This window comes from Apiospora kogelbergensis (genome assembly GCF_038363985.1).
Source record: "Apiospora kogelbergensis strain CBS 113332 chromosome Unknown utg000003l_segment0_segment0, whole genome shotgun sequence".
Taxonomy (NCBI): Eukaryota; Fungi; Ascomycota; class Sordariomycetes; order Amphisphaeriales; family Apiosporaceae; genus Apiospora; species Apiospora kogelbergensis.
Genome location: NW_027117420.1, coordinates 1887594 through 1905809, shown reverse-complemented (window position 1 = coordinate 1905809; position 18216 = coordinate 1887594). Strand labels below are relative to the sequence as shown.

Here is an 18216-nt window from a genome sequence, read left to right as displayed (position 1 = left end):
TCAAATATCTTGTCTATCTAACACGCAAACTCGCATCTATTGTGCCTCCTCTATAGCTCAGTGTAACTCCGCCCATGGGTATATACAAGTAGGTAATGCTATGTACATCTCTGTATAGTACAGTAGAAAAGAAAAAAAGAAAGAGAGTATATATCCAGTATATGTCGAAGGGTTTTGGTAGAGATCTGCTCTACTACCTTTAGATGTATATACCCCTTGGGCCTCAATACACCAATGAGAACTTCATGTCTTTTTGGGAGCTTTCAACTTACGATATTGCGTCTGTTTTAGTTTGTATCGCAATAACCTTCCTTCTTGCTTATCTCATTCATCATGGAACCCAGCAAATATCTCATCGGGAGGCGCGGCCCCCGAACTCAACACCTCGGGCGATGCCTCGCACAGCTTCCGGTTTGCGTCCGGCACTGTCCACCCCCGGAGGTCGCGCAGGCGGGTCACGACCTGCAGCCCCATGCCGGCCTCGGCGTGCCAGACCATGTGGCAGTGGAAGAGCCAGACGCCCGGGTTGTCCGCCACAAAGCGCAGTAGGGTCCAGCCGAAGCCTTCGAGTGTGACGGTGTCGCGACGCAGCGGGTTGGCAACAACCGTGTTGTTGGCCGGGTCAAGCAAGCCTTTACCACCGGGCTTCAGGTTCAAGGCTTCGTATCCAGGAAAATAGCCGTGGCCTTGCCCCAGGACCCAGAGCGGCATACCGTGCAGGTGAAAGGGGTGGTTACCCTCATCCACGTTCTGCAGGATAATGTCGACCGTCTCTATGCGGTCGTGCGAGAGGACGAGTTCGTGGTCCGGGTGAAAGGCCGCGTCCATGATAGCCGCATCTTTGCCAGCAGCACTGAAAGAGTCGTTGCCCGAAGCCAGGCCGTCGATGAGTCGGTGCAGCGTCGGCTGTTTCAGGTCGGAGCGGAAGGAGGACTGATTCATGAAGCCGCGCTCGAGACGCCAGTCGCCGATGGCCATGTTAACACGGAAATACCAGGAATGATCAGCGATGGCGGGGGCCGGCAGCGCCGGCACGGGCGTGTACTTATTGCGCGCCGTCATGTCCTTGCATTGCATAGCATAGTCGACGAGGGAGTTGGTGCTCGTGGGTAGGGCCTGAGAAGACACTGTCGCCGTGCTGTTACTCCTAGTCGAATTGCCGGCGGCAGGTGATGGTTCGGGGCCGCCCATGCCCGCCGGCATGACGTAACGCATAATCATCTTGGCCTCGCTAACGCCATTGTCGGGCAGCTTGGGGTCGGCGAAGCAGCCCTCGATCATGCGGGCACGGAGCCAGTACTCGGTGAAGTCGAAGCCCGCCTGGTCCGTCGCGAAGGTGACGCTGTAGCGCTGGCCGGGAGACAGGGTTATGTCGGCCTCCTGGAATTGTTTGACGGGTGTCCCGTCCACCTCATGAACCAGCAGACGCAGATGGTCGTCGATGGCGACCTGGAACCAGGCGAACCCGCCCGCATTGATGAAGCGGAGCCGGTGGTATGCGCCCGCCATCATGTCCATACTCGGCAGCAGCGTCTGGGAGGTGTCGCACGTCCGGTTCGGGTGCTGCGCGCAGTCCACCTTGTTCATGCCGTTGATGAGTGCGCCGTTGGGGATCGGCGAGTTCTCATTGCCCGGCGAGAGTGAGTCGCGCAGGAGTCCCTCGGCCGGGTCGTGGTACCAATCTTGCAGCAGGATGACACGGTCCGTGCTGTAAGGATCGGTGCTGGTTTTGGACTCGTTCACGTTATGGATGACGAGGGGCCCTACGAGCCCGCTTAGCATCTGAACTCCTTGATGAGCGTGGTAGTAATCTAGTACATTGGTTAGTTAAAGAGGTCTTGACATGCCAGTGTTGTGTTCGTATGGGATAAGAACTCACAGGTGCCCTGCTGACCGGCAACGGTAAAGTTGTACTGAAACGAGCCCCCGGGCGCAATCGGGCATTGCGTTACACCTCCGACGCCGTCCATGAAGTTGGTTCCGTTCTGGAGCAGGCCGTGCCAGTGGATGCCGGTAGCGTTCTTCGCGGAGTTCTTCACATTGACGATCACCGTGTCACCTTCGTTGACCTCCATCATCGGGCCGGGGAACTGCCCGTTGATCATCATCATAGGCTTGTAGACGCCGTCTGGATTCCCGTCCTTGTCCACGATGGTCCAGTTGTACATCCGGACCTGCGGGGGTGCCGAGTAATCCCACTTCGAGTCCAGGATGTACTCCTCCTCCGGCCGCCGAAACGGAACTCTCATCAGCGCATCCAGGTGAGGGTCGGCCGGAGCAGGCGGCGGGCTTTGCTGTGTCTTGCTGTGAGGTATGAAGAAGAGCCATGCGTCAAAGGCCATGAGCGCAGTCAAGAAGACGGCCGCCGCGATGATCCACTTCCGTCTTCGCCCTTTCCCCTCCTCTTCTACCACAGCTGGCGTCAGGGGACCGAGCTTTTCGAAGTCGCGTGTCTCTGCCGACAGGAGCCCTTCGCTCTGTTCCGCGTTCATGTTTCCATCAGAACTGTCCTTTTCCAGACTGTTGCGCTGGTCTTCGGACAGTCTTTGCTCCGTAGGCTCCGGGGAGACGGAGCGCACAGAGTCGTAGCGAGCCATGTTGATGGAAATGTGACTTGTGAAGTCCTGCCAAAATAACCCAAAGAAAACTGACGAACAATAGCTTATGAGGTTGGAGATAAGCTTTCCTTCCACCACCAGGGTATATGCAGATAGCCGCGAAATGAAGTCGATTAGGGGTATTATTGCATGCTTGACCAGAGCATCGGGAGAACCGCTGGGGTCTCAATTGAAGGCAGAGTAACCTAAGTAGTAGTAGGCGAGAATTGCTGACTTAAATGTCATCAAAACACGCCCGTCGCAGAATCTACCGGAGCCGCAACTTGGAAGAGAAGAAATGGAAAGTAAATGGACCTAAAGGAACATGCAAAACGAAGAATGGAAGTCGGCTGTTTCGCGAGGTTGCGACACGTTGGGTTGGACGGGAAAAGAGTGCCAGGGAGATTCAGCGAATGGGGGCCCGATGCTGCGAAACACTTTTCGGTCGAACCCCTGCACCCTCCTGAAACAACTGCCGGCCAATGGAGAAGGAGCAACCGTCCGCCACAGCCAAAAGATCGGTCGGCGGATGCAAGACTCGCGTGATGAGGAAACCACTTCGGTCTTGTGTTTTGCGAACATAGGCATCATTGATGGCTTCTTTTTTTATTTTCTCCCAGAAGATCGGATCGTGGCCCGACGCCTGTCACTTGTGGTTCTTTTCAGACGATCGGTCTGGCTGCTTTGCAGTTTGAAACGTGGCCGGCAGGACTGGTATCATTGGCTGGAGGCTTGGCAGCACTACCCAAAAGTTTGGATGAGATATGCACTGTTCGCTGTAGGGTGTAAGGGAGAGGGGAGCATCTTTAGGGGGCCCGACCCGTAGGCGGTACTTGTTCGGGGCTCCAAGCCGGGCGGCAGGGTGAGGAAGGTTAGCTGGTCCACTGCACCGAGCCTAGCGTCCGAAGAAGATTGTGTTATATGGTACAAGTAGAGCGCTGTCTGAGTCGCACTCAGCACGGAGCAGGCCTTTTGAGGTGAGCGTAATACGTGCATGATATGCAGGTGGCAGGCTTAGCCTCCGTCCGGCATGTGGGCAACGCAGTTGACTGCTGCCTGGCCGCCGATAGACGACTGCCGGAAAATCACCATGTCGGAGGGCCCAGCCTTATAGAACTAAACGATACTGAGCGCTTGGTAGCGTGTGGAATGATGTCAAGCCTTGGTGTGCATGACGGACTTAAGCCTTAAGCCCGGGTGATGATGTGGAGGGGCCCCCGACACGAGTGAGTCATCTGAATGCGAAGTAAGAGGAAATGAAGAAGTAACGTAGATTCATGGAGAGGTGCGACGATCCAAGGAGCAAGGAGACTCAATGTTATGGTACCGTGTGTAGTGGAAGATGTTGTCATCGGGCAAGCTTCCGGGGTATTACATTGCTAAGCAACCCCCCAGGAAAGGGTCTTTAGTAGGCACTTCGTACGCAGATCCATAATTCTTGACTTCTATCAAAGCTCCAAGTCGCTTGCTAGCTCTATCCGACCGAGTCTACTTTGGCTAATTATGAGCAGTGAGAGTACTTGCGTTGGGCCGTCGACCTTGTAGGGGGAGCATACGTGGTTGTGAAGTAAACGAGAGTAAGCACTTGGCATTCTGATCGCTCCGGTTGTACATCCTCTCTCACTCCACCCCTCTTTGCCCTTTGCCCATTCTGTCATTCTGTCCCTCGCCCATCATTCTTGCAGGTGGCGCTAGTCGCAGGCTGACACCGTCGCAAGGACAAGGCTCATTTCTTCCGCAATCTTCTGCCAACCGCGAATTACAACTTCAGATTGTTCGTTCTCTTTCAGACGGCATCTCCCCATCTTGCGCTTTCAACCAAGCCAGCAAGCCAGGCATATATCTGTACCAAGATCCCTAGCTTGAGACTGGTCTGCCTGCTCACACTGCTTGCAGTGCCGCGACTATATCTTGCTCGAATTGCTGCCCCTCTTCTCATGACAACGGAGGTTGCGCGACTTGAGCTGACGACGGAATTTGGTTGATTTTCTCAGTTTCAAAGGCAAACTCGAGGCTGCGAGTATACGACCACCTTTGCGACACCTTTACTCCGGTACCCCCGCCAAGACTACAAGCGGCGCTGTATCGACCTATTCGGTCTTTCCGCCTCAGTTGACGACGACCGACATCCGCAATCAAATCGGCGGGGTCCTAGGCTTCCAGCTCGCAGCACCTTCCTCGCCGCGCCCCTCCGTTTCCCCAATCGCCGGGGCACTATTTGGTAATTGCCGCAGCTACCAATTCTTGGAGAAGGTAGTGCATGGTTATTTGGTCGATATCCTTGCACTAAACTCGAGAGACTTGCATAGGGTACCAGGACAGGTAAACCACCTGCGATGATCAGTCAACTTTGAATCAACATCTGTTGAGAAAAAATACTCGATTTGGCCAAAACCTGGGGTGCACTGCTGGCAACCACAGGACATATACCGAGCTCTTGAATCCGGGCAGGACGACTCATTGTGCGCATATATTGAGGAGGCTACGAATTGCCTCGGAACAGAGAAGAACACGTCAATATGGGTCCTACACCGCCTTCTGCCTCTTCGTCTGGGGGCCATTCACCCGAGGAGCAATTCCGAGTTGTGAGGCGCAGGAACCGTGTGCCGCTCAGTTGCTTGCCTTGCCGCACAAGAAAGTAAGTGACTTGCGCAGTAAAAAATGATGAAGTGGATCATTTCCAGCATTAACCCAGCCCCAAGATGAGATGCATCTATTGGATATGGCTATAAGAAACTCTGCTGACAGGCGCCAGACTGAAATGCAACAGAGGGACGCCGAGCTGCGAGAATTGTGTCAAGCGCGGCGATACTCAATCCTGCGTTTATGCGAGTCCCTCCAGTCGCAGGAGAACTCAGAACAATGCAGCCGCCAATGCGACCCCTGATGACATGCAAAATCGCATTGACAGGCTCGAGGGGCTGGTTCTGAGCTTAATGCACGGGGGCGCTAATGTAGATGCACACTCTACCGAAGCACCTGCCACAAGCGGCAACCAGATCGGGGCACCTTCAATGACGGACAGCAGCGACCCAAGGCTCGACAGAGATGACGAGGCTTCCATGCGGGACGAGATAGACGAGGATAGTGATGTGGACGACGGGCTGGCAACGTCGCTCGGTGTTCTGAAGGTCGATGCGGACAGGGGTAAGTCAATGTATATCGGCCAGGAACATTGGCACACGTTACTTGCCGACATCACCGAAGTCAAAAGCTTCTTCGCGTCACGCAAAAAGGAGCTCGAAAAGAGCTATGAGATGGTTTTGTCCTCGAAGCCGGCCGCCGCCAGAGACTCGCCTATCTTCTTGCTTTCTTCGCCACCCGCTACCGAGACTGAGCTTCGTGCCGAACTACCTGCCAAAACTGCGATCACAACACTAGTTTCACGGTATTTCAATTCGCTCGATACGGCTGTGAGTATCGTACATGGCCCGACATTCCAGCAGCAGCTACGGGATCACTGGCAAGATCCCACCAAATCCTCGATAATGTGGGTAGGCTTGGTATATTCCATGCTTTGCCTAGCCATGCTGTCCTATCACAAGGTCGGAGATGAGCCTCCAGAGTGGAAGGGCAGGTCGCTCGAGCTCGCTGCCGAGTACCGTCTGCGGACTGTGCAGTGTCTGGTAGTCGCGGACTATACTAAACCAGTAGAATATACGGTAGAGACAATGATGCTCTACCTGTTCGGAGAATGGTCTTCGCGATGGGATGCCGATCTTGGCTTGTGGCTCATTGCCGCCTTAATCACGAGAGTAGCCTTCCGAATGGGTTACCATCGTGATGCAGAATGGTTCCCTTCCATAACGCCATTCCAAGGTGTATGCCAACCCCCTTTGATTGTTTGCTACCACGGACATGTCAGAAGCTAATCGAGAGATAGGAAATGAGACGAAGGACCTGGGCGCTGATCCGCATGTCAGACACCATGTTTTCCCACCAGGTCTCCTTGCCCACCATGATCTACGACCACAGCACAGACACGAAACTTCCTCATAACCTGTTTGATGAGGAATTTGGCCAAGACACAAAGATACTGCCACCTGCTAGACCACCAAATGAACCGACCCCTATTGCTTATATGATTGCCAAAAGCAAGCTCACAATCGAGTTTGGCTCCATCTTGCAAGCTGTAACTCGAGTTGGGAAGCCCGTGTCATACGACGAGATCCTTGTGCATGACCGAAAGCTTCGAGACATCATGGACGAGCTCCCCCGCATCTCAGAGTTCAGCCTTTGGAGTCTTCCCACGACCCGGTGAAACTGATCGTTGCGCGATACAACGTGGCCATGTTGTACAACAGAATTATGTGTATGCTTCACCGCAAACACTTGCTCCGTGCCCGGCAGAACCCCCGGTATGCTCATTCCCGCCGTGCTGCCGTGGAAGCGTCGCTGGAGACGCTCAAGTCCCTCCGGACGATCCACTACGAATGCCAGGTCGTCAATGGCCGACTACGAAGCATGACGTGGTTTGTGCAATCGTGCGCCAAGGAAGCCTTGCTTCCAACCATGCTAGTTGCGCTCGAACTTCATCATGAAAACCAAGCCACGGTCAGTACTACACGCCAAAACTCGCAGACGATGTACTTTTGGACGCCGGAGCAGCGTCTCGAAATGTTAGGTCTCCTCGAGGAGATCAGGGATATTTGGAAGGCGATGAAGGAATCATCAGTGGAGGCCTACAAGGCTTCCAACATCCTCGACATCATGATCGAAAAGATAAAAAATCCCGCCCCGGCTGCCACGCTACCAGCAGCGCATGCGAAAACTGATCATTTCAGAGGCTTCGAATCAGCGGAGCTGCAGCCAGAACACTCCGCTGCCATGACTCTTGGCCTGCTCTCAACTGGACTGACGCCCAATTACCAATCGCCCGGTGGGACCACCTATCCACCTCTGGAGACGGCAACGGGTACAGGGCTTACTCCTGATTTCTCCGGTGATGTGATGGGAGGTTTCAACAGTGGTTCGACGCCGTTCTCGATGTTCACCAATCTTGGATCCGCCGATATGAACATCGACGAGAACTTTGACTGGGTAAGTTGGACGCCTACAGTTGACCACCTGTTTGTGGGAGGATAATAGGTTACTGATGAAACGCACAGAACGCATTTGAGAACTACACGCAGAACGCCAACTGGGTTACGGAGCAGACATCGTTTGGGCTGTTCGACCCGAATAACCAAGAAGCTCAACAACGCGGCTCTTCCACCAGTGGGTCGTTCTTCGTGAATTCGAACACGCCAAACTCGGGAAAGTCAACATGATGAGAGCAGAGCTCGAGCCTGCTTTAGCCGTAGGCCCGGAGGATATATCCAAGTCAATGTAACATAAGAGCTATCAGCCTTGGCAAGATCGGGGGCGTTGAAGAAAAGGAGGTGTTTCGTAGTGCCGAGCGGGTAACGTAATGCATGAATACAACAACTCTGCTCCATGGCTGACATGCGATATACAGGCCACTTTGGCTAAATTTGTCGTGGGAGAACGGCGTCTTCGACTGAATATGGCCACCTGATCGACAGGGCATGTGAACCCAGAAGCCACGTGATGAATGCCGTGTCCCAGTCGGCATTGCTGTCTCGGCTACGGTAGCAAGCGGCATTGGCCTTGACTGCTCGGTAATTAGCACCAGCAAGGCACTGCTTACATCTGGGGCATAAGGCTTATGGAGTCGGCCCTACTAGGAAGGCGCGGTCTAAGGTTGAGAAGTCTGACATCTGGAAACTCCGCCTCCCGTGACTCCCGCGACTCGTCTCACTGGTGCCGGCGGCGTTTATACAACAACAAAGTCCCATGCTATGACCCCACGTGTGTGCTTCTTCCAGAAGCCAAGGGACGATAGCCAAGGGATGGGATGGAGTGCCCCGTGATTCGGCCCTTCTCCTGGCAGTACTGATCATGTCGGAAACCTGGCCGGATTTCCCTGTCGACCTACCACCAAGCCAGATCGAGTCCGTCACACTACCCTCGCTTGTCGTTTTCTCCCATGCTTCTCATGCTGATGGTTGTGGGGTTGCCGGGGGGGAGGAAGATCCCCAAATTGTGGGGGTCGGCCCGTAGGCCGGAGTGAAGTGCCTAATCCGGGGTAGTTTGGGGTTCAAACTTCGTACGTAATCCTGGGCGACGAGGGTCACGAGGACCACGAGGACCACCCCCGGTTACATCGGCCACTCTCCTGCCCGCCCTCACAACAACACCTCACAATAAAGTGCTTCATCCCACCCTTTCTTTCCATGGCCCGCCGCCGCGCCGTGCCCTTACTTTGAAAGCTAAATAAGTAGCCGAGTCCCGCTTCAAACAAGCACAAAAACAACTCCGACACCCCAGATTCTGGCACGGCCACATCTCGGTCGGTCCATCGGTCGTGGTGTCGTCGTGGGTCGTGGGTCGTGGGCCGTCGTCCGCATTCAACAACGCTTAGATGTATGCTTCCCTTCTTGCCTTGCCTTGCTTTTCCCAAAGCCGAACGCGTGAATGAGGAAATGGGGTGCAATGGAGGTGCGCTTTGGATCGCCGACAACTGCCACGTTCCATGATCTCGCGACAAAGCCTCTCCCATATGTCGGAGGCTAAGCACACGACAGATAAATAGCTAGTCGCCGTCCCGCCTTCGAGTCCTGGTTCTTCTTCTTCGCCCCCAGGACAACACAGCCAACCAAGTTGAGTGCTCAGCCACACTGTCTTTCCTCGGTTCTTTTGCACCACGTTGCCTAAAAGACCAACTGGTCAAATCTTCGTGACACCTATCACATCGTTCGTCCTATACGTGGGATTCCCGTCTTCGACGTCGTTCAACAAACAACAAGATGAAGCTGTCGCCTACCTCGCTCCTCTGGGGCGCCGCCTCCCTCACGCAGGCCCTGAGCGCGGCCGATTGGCAGAAACAGTCCATCTACCAAATCCTCACGGACCGCTTCGCCCGCACTGATGGCTCGACCTCGGAGCAGTGCGCCATCACGAGCTACTGCGGCGGCACCTACAGGGGCGTCATCAACCATCTGGATTATATCCAGGGCATGGGGTTCACTGCGGTAGGGACCTTTCCCAGACACCACCATACTAATCGTCTGTTCATGATCCTTTTACTGATGGGTATTGCAGATTTGGATCTCTCCTATCGTGAAGAACCTGGAAGGAGATACTCCCTACGGGTAAGTCAAACTAGTGGGCTCTCAAGCCCTTCTTGCTTCTTTGAGACAGGGCATCGAAGAAGCCTCGGGGGCTAGTAAGACGCTTGCTGATAAGCAATTTCGGCCCATCACAGAACGGCATACCATGGATACTGGGCCCAGGACATTTACTCGCTCAACGACCACTTTGGCTCCGAGCAGGACCTGAAGGACCTGTCGGCGGCGCTGCATTCGCGCGGCATGTACCTGATGGTGGACGTGGTGACCAACCACATGGGCTACAACGGGTGCGGCAACTGCGTCAACTATGGGCAGCTCAAGCCCTTCGACAACAGCGGCTACTACCACCCCTTCTGTGAGATCAACTACAACGACGACAACTCGGTCCGCACCTGCTGGGAGGGCGACAACAAGGTCAGCTTGCCCGACCTCCGCACCGAGGACAGCGGCATCCGCAACACCTTCAACGAGTGGATCAGGGATCTCGTCTCCAAATACTCGATTGACGGCATGCGGATCGACAGCGTCAAGCACGTTGAGAAGGACTTCTGGCCGGGGTTCCTACAGGCAGCGGGCATCTACGGCATTGGCGAAGTAAGTCTAGTCACTACTGCTACTTCTACTCCTTCATCCATCTGTGGGATACTGGCTGACCTCGCTTCCGCGCCTGATAGGTTCTCGACGGTAACCCAGCCATCTATGGCGACTGGCAGAATTACATGAAGGGATTGATGAACTACCCCCTGTACGCTGAGCCAATGAACCAACCCACCCCTTTACATGGGTCTTATGTCTCTGCCTGAGTTCACTATTTGCTAACACGTTTTTGTAGCTTCTACTGGGTCCAGCAGACTTTCTCCAATCCCTCGGCTACCATGGATAGCCTCGTCAACGGCATCAACACACTGAAGGGACAAGGTCAGTCCCCCCAACCTCCTTTTAAACCTCCCCCTTCCCTCCCCTAAATCAATTATGCGTGCCGTGATTGACCAATCAACCCCTGAGTAGCCGACACAACTGCCATGGGTGTCTTCATTGAGAACCACGATCAGAAACGATTCCCCAACATAAACAACGATATGGTAAGTTTCCATCCTTAAGCCTACACTACACCGGACAAGATCAAAGCTAATCCAAGATTGTAGACTCTCGCGAAGAACGTAAGCTTACCTGAAAACACCAAATAAAACCCAGTAAGCGAGCATGATTACTGACCCAGCAATCATTCTAGGCCATCGCCTTCACCCTCCTCTCCGACGGCATCCCGATCCTGTACCAAGGCCAAGAGCAGCACTACGCCGGCGGCGACACGCCCAACCAGCGCGAAGCGCTCTGGTCGTCGGGGTACAACACCAACTCGGAACTGTATCAGCTCGTGAAGACCCTCAACCAGATACGCAGCCACACGCTGTCGGCGCGCAACAACGATTCGTACTACGTCAAGTACCAGGCCATGCCCATCTACTCGGACACGCACGTCATCGCCATGCGCAAGGGGGACGTCGTCGGCGTCTTCAGCAACATGGGCAGCAACGCCAACACGTACACAATCAACCTCTGGGGAAACAAATCGGGCTTCGGCGCCAACCAGCAGATCGTCCAGGTCCTCGGCGGCAACTGCAACGTCCTTCAGACTGACGATCTCGGCGGACTCAATGTCAACGTGGGACGCGATCCGGTGGTCTTGTACCCGGTCTCGGCGCTACAGGGGAGCGGACTCTGTGGTCGTTAAGTGGACCGGCTGTTTGTGGTGACCTGTTTGACAGGAAGGGGTTGTGCTGACCCTCGAGGAAAGAACGGATAAAGCAATGTTCGTTTCATTTAAAGGATTGCCCCATGGTGGAAGCCTCCTCTCCTTTTCCTTTTCCTTTTCCCAGTAAGCAGACTTGCCTGACTACTGTCACACATATGGCCACAGATGGCCATTTCGGTATATATTGGTGGATAAGTTATCCTGGTGGAAAACTCACTTGGGAATAGGGTTAACCGCCTCCAGGCCCGATGGTTTTGGAAGCGTGGTATGGTGCATTTGACTACTACATACTACTTGTTCCTACATGTATACTTTTCGAGCAAGCATATATTATCCTCACAAGGGCTTTTTTCTGGTTATATTTGGCTGCCTGCCATCTATCCAGCTATCCGTCTACGCATTTGCTTGGTGTCGACATATATTCCCCGAGTGCAGGCTTGGTGGAGGGCGATATCTATCAAACTCGACCGCCTCGCGGGGACAACGACATAACATACCAATCTCTTTCTGAAAACCGGGTTTGCCATTGACTCATCCGGTCTCTGGTTGGATAAGTATACCGCGTAAGAATCAGTGGCAAAGGTAACAATAGGTATCTGGGGATAGGCTGACCAGCAGTTTCTGTAGAAGAAGGGCGGCCTTATCGCGGATAATGGCGTCCACTCGACGGCTCCCTGCCCGTGAACGTATTTCGTTGAGGTACTTCATCCTACCACCAGCACACGCAAGGTCAAGGATATCGAATAAGTCTCCCTCGTCCGCATCGTCGTTGAGTGCGATTTTGCAAAGTTCTTGGAAGAACGCATAAGACTATTTAATGTCGCCATAGCCTAGACACAAGCCGAAGGGGTAATCGAGACCGAGATTTTCTCCCTCGATTCGGAAAGAGTTAGCACCTTTGTCGATCAACAGGCGCAACATCGCAACATGGTTGGGGTACCACCACGATAGATCCCATCTGGGCCAGGGCCATCCTTCTTGCTCGGGTTGTAGGATTCTGTTCGGGTCCGCACCCAGGCCCAGGAGTATTTCTGTGAGCTGCAAACAATATTCCTTGATGGCGTCGTACAGAACTGTGGTGCCGTTCTGGAACTCGAGGCAATACCGGCCACCGCGGTCAATGTAGCCTGAAATTCCCAGCTCGCCACTTCCTGTCGACATAAGACTCTTGCAGAGCCTTTCAAAAGCTTGAGGGTGTTGCAGAAGGTACTTTTTGCGGTCGACGCGAAAGAGGTACTCTAAGATGTGATTCTGGAGCCATGACTCGAACTTATCCCCCTTATTGTCTGCGACGGAGTAAAACACATGCCAAAGTTCTTGCTCGGTGTATTCTGTTGCGGCAATATCGTCAGAACTGTGCTCGTAAGACGATGATATAATAAGCAATATTCAGCACAGCCATCTCGCCAACGCGGATCAAGCCACACCCGTGCACCCGAGCTGTGGCTGTGTCCGACGGGTAAAGCAGACCAACGCAATGGGCACTGAATGGCTAGAATGGGCAGTAGATGGGCACCCCCAAGAGCGTGACGTAGAAATGCTGATGGTGAACCACGTTTCATCGAATGATCGGCCAGCGAAATATCGGTTTCTTTGGGTGTGTTGTCTGGTTCGCAGTGCTAAATGCGGTCTTCGGTTGGAGGGCTTCCTCCAGTCATTCGATGAGATCTTCCCCGGTGTCGTCATAAGTCGAGAGCCCACCCAGCAATCCCTGCAACTGATTGACCACCCACCAGCGAAACCACAATTCAGGTTTCGGAACAACCATGACAATGGTTCCTCTCAAAGCTACCAATCGATGCGATCGGCCAGACAGACATGATGTAGCCTGCCGGGGCCCCTGGTCTAGCCCTATATCCCTACATCCTCGTCCCTTATGGAACCGCCCCGGATCGCGGTGCTCGATGTAGCGCTCGATGTAGTTACGCACCAAGCTCGCGAGCCTCTCTACCTCGAGATGTGCCTCGAGTAACGTACTTCTGCCCATGATGGGTCAGGAGAGGAAGCATGGCCCATTGCTCTATCCCCGCGTGTTGGCTGGGCTCGTTGCCGGCAATTGCCTCCAGGGGTTTCTCCCGCATTTGCTCTGCGTCCGTCGGGCATTTAAAGAGCTGCTCTGTGACCTCATCCAAATGCTCATCACTCCCCACAAGTAAAGTGGTTGTCACTTGTGTGGTCCCCCTACATTTCAGTCTCGTATTGCGTTGATCAGCCGAAATAAAGCGGATATCGAACGGATGGCCTGAAGAGAACGCCCGAAATATATCTCCAGCTGCCACAATGAGTTTCAGCAAACTTCCTCCTCGTAGTAATACTGCTACTCCTACAACTTCTGAGGCCGATAGCCGACCTAGCGAAGCACCCCCACGGCCTCGATTCGACTCAACCAAGACATCCCACCGTCTACGCGAGGGTTTACCCACACAACTACCTTCGTTCTCCATGTCAAGCATCAGGAAAGGGCGGAGGTCCATATTCAAGGAGTTGGGTTTAGGCGACGACCGTGAATGCGAAAACGACCCCCATTACCGAGAGCAGTCTGCAATCACCCGTAGAATTACCCAGCGAGAGTTCAATGAGATCACCGGCCTTGGGTTCGAGCAGCCCGGTCACCCACACAGCAACCGAGAACGACGAGACTCGAGCGACGACGAGGGAGGAGATGGAGACATGCCCCGGACGAGGTTGGGGTGGCTGTCGAAGCTATCGCCGAAACGGCCCAAGATAAAGTCCGCTGCCGGTGCGCCACCCTCCGCTGTGTCGGGCCTCCACCGTTTCACTATGATTGCGTTGCTCATTGCGATTTTTATCCCGGCCATCAGTTATCGCCATGGTTACGAGAAGGTTGAGATTAGCGGTGCAGATGCGGGTGTGATTCCGCCAACGTCCAGATCAGAGATCGTGCTCGACACGCGCGCCGACAGCCCCGTCGATGTGTGCTTGAGATGGGCGCATCAATGTGAGTAGCTGCATAAGAGCGACTAGCGCGACAATATTTGAGCGTCTGTGTGACTGACTGTGAACAGCGGCCATGGTCAATGGCACGATATATATCTATGGAGGCCAGGCCAAGACCGAAGGCGGCCAGAAGCAGAACACCTGGAGTAAGCACATCGCTTGAGGTTATAAGGAGTGAAATATGGTTGCTAACCAAAAGGACAGACAACAACCTACTGATATTGGATACGACCAAATCATGGAAGATTAATTCGCCATCCATGACAGGCTTACCGAGGCCCTCCGGTCCTCCGGCTGTCTCTCTGGGCTACCTGTGGAACGACTACAACAACCTCTTCTTGTACGGTGGAGAGTTTGCCGACAACCCATATACGGAGCCGGAACCTTATTCGACGTGGAAATACGACATCGCCGCCAAATCGTGGACGGAATACAACAGCCCGAAGACATCGGCTGGGAATGCATCCGAGCCCGAAGGTATCCCCATCCAACGAGCCGGCGAAGGCGCCGGTGTCTCTGTTCCCGAGCTGGGACGCAGCTGGTACTTCGGCGGCCATCTGGACCTTGCCACAACGCAAGGCTGGTCAAACCAGATCGACCGAGTGTACCTCAAGGGCCTGCTCGAATTTACGCACCCGGGCTATGCAAACAACGGTGTTAACTCCCTGCACGCTTCCGGCGCGGGTGAGGGTGGCGCCTACCGCAACATCACCGAGGGCGGTATCCAGGACTCCTCGGGCTTCACCGAGCGCGCCGACGGGCAGCTCGTCTTCGTGCCCGGGTGGGGCCCCAGCGGCATCCTGCTAGGCCTCGGCGGCGGCTCGACCGCCAATAAGGACTCGACCGCCGAGTTCGCCAGCATGTCGACCATCGACGTTTACGATATCGAGACGAGCGTCTGGTACCATCAGGAGACGCGCGGCGAGGCCCCGGGCGTTCGCGTGAACCCTTGTGCTGTCGTCTTCTCCGCCCCTGATGCGTCCTCATTCAACGTCTATCTGTACGGTGGGCAGAACTTGCTGCCCGTCGCGGGACAAACCCAGTATACTGACCTCTGGATCTTGACCGTGCCTTCTTTCACGTGGATCAAGGTCGACATCGAAAAGGACGGTCAGCCGCCGGCGCGCGCGGGCCATACCTGCCATGCGCGCGATGGCCAGATGATCGTGGTGGGCGGTTACATCGGTCAGACGAACAACTGCGACGGCGCAGGCGTCTACAACTTCAACGCATCCTCCCTGAAGTGGCAGGACCAGTTCGGCGCCGCTGACCACCCGGCCGATATCTCGTCTGACAACACCATTCTGGCCGACAGCTACGGGTACCGCGTCCCCGACGTTGTCCAATCCGTCATCGGGGGCCATTCGGATGGGGGCGCCACGGCCACGCACCCGGCATCGGGCCCAGCGACTGGCGGGCCTTTTGCCACAGGCAAGCCGCCCATCTTCACCGTGACGGCACCAGGCGGCAGCACCGCAACCGTCACTTCGACGCCCGACGGCAGCAGCAACAGCTCCAACGGCGCCAAGGGTGGCTCCAAGGGGGCCTTATCGCCGCGGGTGTCATCGCCGGAGTGCTCGGGGCCCTGGCCCTCTATCTCGGTTTCTGCGCCTGGCTGTACCGCCGCCAGGTCTCGGCCTACAAGAAGCACATGCTGGCGGCCAACCGATACAGCGGTGCGGTGATTCCCGAAGAAGGCGGGGTGGGTGGTGGCGTCGACCACGGCTACGATCACGACTTCAACAACACGACGTATGGCGGGGCGGGGGCGGCGCTCGCCGGCGCTGGCGGAGGCGCCGCGGCCATCAAGGAGAAGCTGCGCAAGAACCGACGTCCGGGTGGAAGCTCGAGCGGCGAGAGCGCGCGCGAGCAGTTCGGCTGGGTCGGGCAGCAGCGTGCGGACAACAGCGCGACCAGCCAGCCCTTCCTGAGCGAGCCCAAATGGCTCTCTGAGGATCCGTCGCCGGGCGCCTCGTCGGCCGCCGCCAACACGGCGTCGTCGCGCAAGTACAGCAGCGACAGGGCGCCGCCGCGACCGAGCGAAGACCGGAACCCGTGGGGCTGGTTCGAGAGCCCCAGCTCGGGCAATACGGGCGGGGGCGTTTCGCGGAACAAGAGCAGCGCGACGCGCAGCACGGCGAGCGGGAACTCGACGGACGGGCTGCTGGATGGCCGGGAGCCGAACTTCTTCAGCGTGGTGTTGGGGCCGCGGAGGGCATTGCGGGTGGTTAATGGCATGGAGGAGTAATGGGGAAGCCTGTGCCTGCCTGCTTGCCATGCGAGCAAGCGTATACGATGCGATGACGTGTGTTACTACTTTCCGAATTGAGTGTAAGATGGGTGGCATATATCAAATGGTTGTGTATATATATATATTTATTGTCATGATAACGAAGACTGATGTACTGCTACTCCTGAGATGGATGCCCGTGTGCCATAGTATGATGGCTGTGTACGTCGGATAAACGTGAAGTACTCTGCGACAGAAAGCTTACTCATCGCTGCCACCGGAAAGGTGGCCAAGGTTTTGCTCGACGATAGACTTGCAGCACAACCAGGACCGGCAGGGGATAGGTTCTGCCAGGGGTCGTGATAGGAGAGAAGAATGCGGATGCGGAATGGAATGCAGGATGGAAGCTGAGAAGAAAAGAGGCCGGCCCAGTTCTACCGCTAGAGAGATTGTGGGGTTGGGATAAAGAGCTCCTGCTTGCATGGCGCTCCACACAGTTCCTGCTGGGAGATTCCCAGTGCTACCTCGTATAGCGGTGTTGGTTGGGCTCTCAAGCTCTGTAATACATATAGGATTTCTTTCATGCGTCCGAGAATGCGCATAGTGTCATGTGGAAGAGAACAGAAAAGAGAGTTCTGAAGAGAGGACTCCCGCATTCTGTCCTGCACTGTCCTGCACTGTCCTGTTGCCTGTCTGCTGTCCAGCTTACTACCCCCTGTCCCCAAGGAACCTACTGCCTACTGCCCACTGCCCAAGGGTCCATGGCGGGGCTGTGGCAAGATAACGTCCATCCACCAGCCCACCGTGTTTGGGGCGAAGCCGTTTCTAGGCAAGAGGCATCTCTGGAAAAGGAAATTGCCTGATACTGGACAAACGCCATTCTATGTAAGCGTTTCCTCACACCACCATGGGGGAATGCAGTCTGCTAGCCTGCCGGAGCGAAGGAAGGGGCAGGGCCAAGACAGCATTTCCGACCTCGATTGTGCAACCCCAGAACCTGCTGTTGGAACACTCTGTCCTGCACGATGACCTCCCCAGACAGAGGCAGAACACTTGCTGGATGAGGTTTCGCTAACGTGTTTTTAATTGATCATCCGCACCCCAGAAATGCCAAATCCACCTGCCACCAGGCCCAATCTGGCGCCTGTCGCTCTCATTTCCTTTGGGGGAGGTACGGGTGATGAAACAAACAGTCTAAATCCTTCCATCGTTCTTCCGACCAAGATCTCTCATGAATGTCCGTGTAGCATGAACACGACAGCATTACACGCATCGTCGTCTTGTCTCTCCCCTACCAATCTACCTCCATCCCACCTTACCCGGTCTTTCGTCACTCTAGCATGCTAGTCTCGCAAATCTCCATATTCGGATCGCCAAAGCCGTTGTCTTGCATTAGCAGTGCACCAGACCAGGAGGGTGCTTCCCCCCCCACACTCCTTTTTCCCTCTCTTGGTACGGCGGACATTTGGACATTAGATGCACGCACGTCTGAACCTGAACACCATTCCCATCGCCTATTCCCATTGGAACGAGACAACATCAGAT

At 55.1% G+C, this 18216-nt stretch overlaps 5 protein-coding genes across 5 annotated transcripts; 3 read left to right on the top strand and 2 right to left on the bottom strand.

Annotated features, from left to right (window-relative positions):
- Positions 1 to 324: 324 nt before the first annotated feature.
- On the bottom strand, positions 325 to 2597 carry PG998_005373 (uncharacterized protein; the record flags this gene model as incomplete). Its single annotated transcript, XM_066872191.1, has 2 exons — positions 325 to 1811; positions 1880 to 2597. The coding sequence occupies 2 exons, from the start codon at positions 2595 to 2597 to the stop codon at positions 325 to 327; spliced, it is 2205 nt and encodes a 734-aa protein (XP_066732288.1).
- Positions 2598 to 5116: 2519 nt separating this feature from the next.
- On the top strand, positions 5117 to 7867 carry PG998_005372 (fungal specific transcription factor domain-containing protein; the record flags this gene model as incomplete). Its single annotated transcript, XM_066872190.1, has 5 exons — positions 5117 to 5235; positions 5368 to 6418; positions 6481 to 6854; positions 6902 to 7637; positions 7706 to 7867. 5 exons carry the CDS (start codon positions 5117 to 5119, stop codon positions 7865 to 7867), a joined length of 2442 nt encoding a protein of 813 aa, XP_066732287.1.
- Positions 7868 to 9406: 1539 nt separating this feature from the next.
- On the top strand, positions 9407 to 11462 carry PG998_005371 (uncharacterized protein; the record flags this gene model as incomplete). The annotated part of the gene is made up of 8 exons (XM_066872189.1): positions 9407 to 9631; positions 9702 to 9751; positions 9865 to 10324; positions 10405 to 10475; positions 10563 to 10648; positions 10739 to 10812; positions 10876 to 10890; positions 10962 to 11462. The coding sequence occupies 8 exons, from the start codon at positions 9407 to 9409 to the stop codon at positions 11460 to 11462; spliced, it is 1482 nt and encodes a 493-aa protein (XP_066732286.1).
- An 831-nt stretch (positions 11463 to 12293) lies between these two features.
- On the bottom strand, positions 12294 to 13470 carry PG998_005370 (uncharacterized protein; the record flags this gene model as incomplete). The annotated part of the gene is made up of 2 exons (XM_066872188.1): positions 13347 to 13470; positions 12294 to 12814 (listed from the first exon to the last, which is right to left on the bottom strand). The coding sequence occupies exon 2, from the start codon at positions 12642 to 12644 to the stop codon at positions 12294 to 12296; it is 351 nt and encodes a 116-aa protein (XP_066732285.1). The 5' UTR covers positions 12645 to 12814; positions 13347 to 13470.
- A 293-nt stretch (positions 13471 to 13763) lies between these two features.
- PG998_005369 (uncharacterized protein) lies at positions 13764 to 16689 on the top strand (the record flags this gene model as incomplete). Its single annotated transcript, XM_066872187.1, is given in 4 exon segments — positions 13764 to 14442; positions 14510 to 14587; positions 14646 to 15971; positions 15983 to 16689. The coding sequence occupies 4 exon segments, from the start codon at positions 13764 to 13766 to the stop codon at positions 16687 to 16689; spliced, it is 2790 nt and encodes a 929-aa protein (XP_066732284.1).
- Between the last annotated feature and the right edge of the window lie 1527 nt (positions 16690 to 18216).